Source organism: Trachymyrmex cornetzi, unplaced genomic scaffold (genome assembly GCF_001594075.2).
Source record: "Trachymyrmex cornetzi isolate Tcor2-1 unplaced genomic scaffold, Tcor1.1 scaffold23, whole genome shotgun sequence".
Taxonomy (NCBI): Eukaryota; Metazoa; Arthropoda; class Insecta; order Hymenoptera; family Formicidae; genus Trachymyrmex; species Trachymyrmex cornetzi.
Window position 1 is genome coordinate 2,224,210 of NW_017296956.1, and position 5,385 is coordinate 2,229,594.

A 5,385-nucleotide genomic window follows, 5' to 3' on the forward strand; every position below is an offset into this window, starting at 1 on the left:
AAAAAAAAATTTTAATTTAGAAAAATTTTAATTGAATAAAAAAATAATTTTTTTAGTACCATTGAAATTTCGGCGCGCAGTTTAAAAGAATTACACATACGTAGTGTTTCAAATAAGTATCTCATATTCTTATTTAAATATTCTAAATCAATATATAATATTTAAAAAATTGTTACCTGATATTATTTATTAGTAAATATCTGTAAAAATGTTGTAATAATTAGAATGATATTTTATTATTTTTACATTAAGAGACTTTAAACAAATTATTTACGAATTTTTAAGTCACGTTTTTCATTAAACAAGTGTTCTATTCTCATGTCACTTTCGGAAAAATATTGCAAAATTTGAAAACTATCGATATGCATATATACGATAATGAATCAAGCTTCTCAATTTATTCGCAATTGCAAATTTAACGTAACAAATACTGAATTAATTCTTACATAATATAGTATATTTATCAAATTGTCCTTTAAAATTGATTTTAAACAAGTTTTTCAAATGCAATAATAAATATAAATCTAAAAAAATGTGTTGTCAATATCAAATAAATTCTCAAGAATAAAATTTTCTCATTTTGTGATGCTTCGTCTTTAATTTTTTGAGATTAAATGTTGTATTCCATTGCAAATATATATAAAAGACTCCTCCTCAATAGAAAGATAAAGGTACGTATTTTGTCTCGTTAAGTAAATGTTATATGTTGCAATAAAATATATGTTCTTTTCGCAATTTACAAAATACAATAGTATATGTTATATGTTGCAAGAAAATATATATTCTTTTTGCAATTGGCGCAATTTAAAGATTTTATTTCATTTTTTTTCAATACATGCATACGTACTACTGAGGTGCAATTTATAATAAAAAATTAACAATATTACCACTTGAATTATATTATTTATGTAACGGTTTTTTTTTTAGTTTATGTAACAGTTTTTTATGGGAGGTACATGAGCACTGCGCCTTTTTTTTACCTTTTTTTAAAAAGGTAATTTTGTAATACACAGTATACCCACAAACGTTCGACCGGTTCGACTCGCTATACTATCAATTGTTTCCTCGAGACTGTCTTGTGTCAGAGAAAAATGGCTATGCTTTTGAGTAAAAACTATTTTTCATTCCAAATAAAAGGCTACTTTCAACGGCAGCAATTTAGTGGAGTTTATACGTGGTACGATGGTATTGAGTGGAAGTGTGGAAAAAGAATTTTGAGGAATGTTCTAAGTGTACTGGTGGGCGCGAGTGCTACTTGCGGAGTGTTCTTGTATTTCCTAGACCGATCGGTTCAGGCAATGGGCCGTGTCGCGCACCTGCCCAGTTATCCCTGGGACTTTGAGGGGTATCTCACATCTCTGGATCACTCGGCCGTACGGCGGGGTTGGCAAGTCTACAGAACCATATGTCACACTTGCCACAGCTTGCGTTACGTACGATTCATGGATCTGATCGACGTGTCACATACGAAGGACGAGGTCAAGGCCATTGCCGCCGAGTATGAGGTAGACATAGTAGGCCTGAATTTATCTCGTGCCCGACCTGTTGATTTCATTACTGAGGCATTTCGTTTCTTTCCCTTTCTTGCAGCTTTTGTAATTAACTTCAAGTCCGCGCTCGAAGACACGTAATACAATTACAAATTGGTTAAAAATGTTCTACGTTCACATAAAAATGAGATTAACTATCTCATCTAACTACGATGTAGCACGAAATATATTTTTCTATTCAGTGTTATAAAAAAGTAAATAAAGATATGACGATTCCAAGGCTAGCCACATATGTTTAAGTAACTCATCAAATATACTTGTGTAAGTTGATAGAAACGTGTGTGCTGATTTGTGATAACTGTATAGTTTTATTATAAACACGCTGAAATAAACTTGTACAAGTTACTTGTGCACGCATACTTGATAAATTTACTTAAACATGTGTAGCCGACATTAAAGAGTCTTTATATAGTTTGAACTGAACGTGCCACGCCACTACACACGCTCCAATTTACTTGTGCAAGTATATCAAATGAATTTTCATATTTGCTCCAGTCATTTGCGCAAGCTAAAATAACTGTGCGGTTTTGTCACACACATGTTTCAATAAACTTGTACAAGCAATTTGCGCATGCATACTTAACAAGTTTACTTGAACGTGTATGGCCGTAAATATTTTTAATGTAGGTACCTGTTTGAAATTTGCTTACGTTACATGAACGGAAGTTGCACTTTTTTTTAACAGTGTAGTATTTATCCATATTGAGACATTAATAATATCTCACGAAGAGATTTAATATATTAAAATTAACTGATTGTATTTTTAATCCAAAAAATTAATTAAATAAAAATAAATATTCGTATAATTCTTGAAAAATACTTGACCTTGATAGATCTTTTAGTGTAAATCTTTAAATTAGTTTTCTTTTCACTTGATCCATATTTCATAGAATAATATGTTGCATCCGAATATGCAGATTCAAGATGGACCCGACGAAGAGGGAAATTACTACATGAGACCTGGAAGGTTATCTGATTTATTGCCACCTCCTTACCCAAATGAGGAAGCGGCAAGAGCGGCCAATTTCGGTGCGTACCCACCAGATCTGACTTACATCATTTTTGCCAGGAAGAATGGTAGAAATTACTTATTTTCTTTGCTGACGGGTTGGACAAAACCGCCAGCAGGTATATCTTTAAGCGACCAGCAATATTTTAATATCTACTTTCCCGGAAACGTAATCAGTATGGAACAGGTAATGGTATTATTCAATGATATTATTTCGTATATTTTTATATAAAGAGTTATTCTTTTATCAATAACTTCTCAATTAATTTATTTATGAGATAAAATATTATGATACAAATTTTATCGTTTTTACGTGATTCGCAATATGGGATGCTGAGAACATAAGCACAACTTCTATTCGTCCTTACAACAAAACAACTATCTGAACCAACTGAATACTAATGTTCTTGTAAACACATAACCTTGATCAAATTTTTTTTTAAAGAGCCAAATCTCGCTATCTATTAATTTTCTTAAAATTCATAATTAAAAAATCAATTGGGTTCTGCATTGCCGATGGAGGATCAAATTAGCATCCCTCCCCTTTCAATAAATCTAAATGGCACCAATGTCAAAATTAAGCACCTTATATGTGTTAATCATATGCTTTATTTATATGCTAATCCTAATTTTTATGCTCAAACATGTAGCAAAAAAAGATTGAAAGTAGGGGTGCTGGCTTAACATCGAGTTTGCGCCCTCTTTTTAAGAACACTCAACCAAATTAATGTACCTATCACAGTTTAAAAGATATACATCAATAAAGTTTGACACAAAATATGATGCTTATTGTTAATAACAATAATGGGTAAATGTATCAAACAGGGAATTCCGATCCGATAACCTTGACTTTGACACATTATAAAGGTCACTCTTATATACTGATAAATTAAATTTTATTAGTATAAAGGTCACTCTTTATAATTTGTACTTTAAATTCTTTTATTATGTTGGGAAGGATCCGAAACGTTGGATCGAAATATCTATATTTTATTGTATTATACTAATAAAATAAATTTCAACATTGAGTGGTCATTATACAGGGTGTCCCGAAAGTTTTTCCCAATCGCTTTTGTGTAGATAGAACTAAACCGAGTCGAAAAGTCCGATCCGAAAAATTTTTTCGGAATTTTTTATCAACTTTTTAATACTGCATTTTCTTATTTTTACCACCATGAGAAAATACGGTATCAAAAAATTTTGAAAAAATTCTCAGAACTTTATGAGAAGAAAATAAATGATTTTTGTCTCTTGCAGCTTTTCTATAAAGTTGATAATATTTGAGTAAAAAATTATTCAAGAACAATATTTAGTAATTTTTAGTAATTAATACCTTGTTAACTATTTGCAAAAATTGCAAAATAGTAGAGGATTTTTCGACTCAGTTTAATCCGCTCTATCTACACAAAAGCGATTGGCAAAAACTTTCGCGACACCCTGTATAAATTAAACATAAATTAAGAGAGAAATCTGTAATGAGATATAGTGTTGTGTAAGATGTTTGTATATAAGATATATTATGTCTATGCGCTTCTTCATTAAATTTCCAAATTAATTAACCTGGGGAACCCCAGAGCTGATATCCTTGAATTTAGATATTAATTTTTTTGGTATCTCTATAGATCAAAAGAGAAATTTCGTGTTTGGCGATTTTTCCATATAGGCCTTAGTTTTTGAGTTTTTAAGTTTCGAAAATCGGCCGCGCTTTGAGCAAGAGCGATTCGATTAACACGCTTTGCAAGCAGTACGAGTAACTTAGGTGCTCTCATTAGAAATCGAAAGGTATGAGATTGAATTTCGAGATCCGTCGTAATATTAAAATCGACCGTCGAAATCTGTGCCGATCCATGATTTAAAGTAAAAAATAGACATAAATTTAATTTACTAAATTATTGACATATATATAGTACTGAAATATTTACATATAGTCGTAAGTATTATATATATATATATCAATAATTTAGTGATAATTTGGCACTATATATCATCAATTTAACTTAAATTTATGTCTAAATTGTTAATTTTATGTAATTTAGAAAAAAGTATTCTAGACACGAAATTGCAAAATAAATGAACTATATTATATCTATCATCATTGATAGATACTACTCTGTTCTCTCTCTCTCTCTCATTTAACTTATTTATATAATGTATTCAAGAGTAATATTTTTTTCTAATGCCTAATTTTTTTTCTAATTTTTTTCTAAAGGAATGTATATATATATTAAAACGTGTACATATAGCATTTTAAAATCTTGCATCTAGTTTTTTTTTATTATAGTTCCATTTAAAAACTATGATAAATCTGATCTCCCTTAATAATTGGACAGAGTTTACAGATATAATAAACATCTATATCAAATTATTCCCTCCGTAAATTTGAGATAAATACCAATAAGGTATGAATATGCTAAATTATACTTTATCAAGAGAAATTATTTGTACATTAACATTGTTAATATTTATTTCGCCGATTAATTTTTTATACTAATGAAATTTTAATTTCGCGCTCTAGCATTTGATAGTCGTTATAAGATATTATGATATAAAATCATGTACAGATGCTAGTTGGAGGAGTGGTGGAATATGATGATGGCACTCCATCGACGACGTCGCAAATGGCAAAGGACATAGTTGCATTTCTAAGCTGGACATCTTCGCAAGAATTTGATGAACGAAAACGGATGTTTATCAAGGCAATGGGAATCAGTATTATATTATTAGCTTCGATTGCTCACTATTCGAGATTCGTCTGGTCACACCTAAGAAGTAGACAGATAGCATACGTGCCCAAGGAAAAATATTAAGAAATATTCTCGCGAAAGG

General features: G+C 30.3%; 1 protein-coding gene across 1 annotated transcript; it reads left to right on the top strand.

Moving 5' to 3' along the window:
- The first annotated feature begins 1,091 nt into the window (after positions 1-1,091).
- Positions 1,092-5,366, top strand: LOC108760625 (cytochrome c1-2, heme protein, mitochondrial). Its single transcript, XM_018506681.1, has 3 exons — positions 1,092-1,505; positions 2,468-2,746; positions 5,121-5,366. The coding sequence occupies exons 1-3, from the start codon at positions 1,092-1,094 to the stop codon at positions 5,364-5,366; spliced, it is 939 nt and encodes a 312-aa protein (XP_018362183.1).
- The last annotated feature ends 19 nt before the right edge of the window (positions 5,367-5,385 follow it).

Excerpts from the sequence above, each read along its gene's own strand:
- LOC108760625 (XM_018506681.1), top strand. The coding sequence starts at position 1,092 with ATGGCTATGCTTTTGAGTAAAAACTATTTTTCATTCCAAATAAAAGGC. Across the intron at positions 1,506-2,467 it reads CCATTGCCGCCGAGTATGAG|ATTCAAGATGGACCCGACGA; the intron begins GTAGACATAGTA and ends CCGAATATGCAG. Across the intron at positions 2,747-5,120 it reads ACGTAATCAGTATGGAACAG|ATGCTAGTTGGAGGAGTGGT; the intron begins GTAATGGTATTA and ends AATCATGTACAG.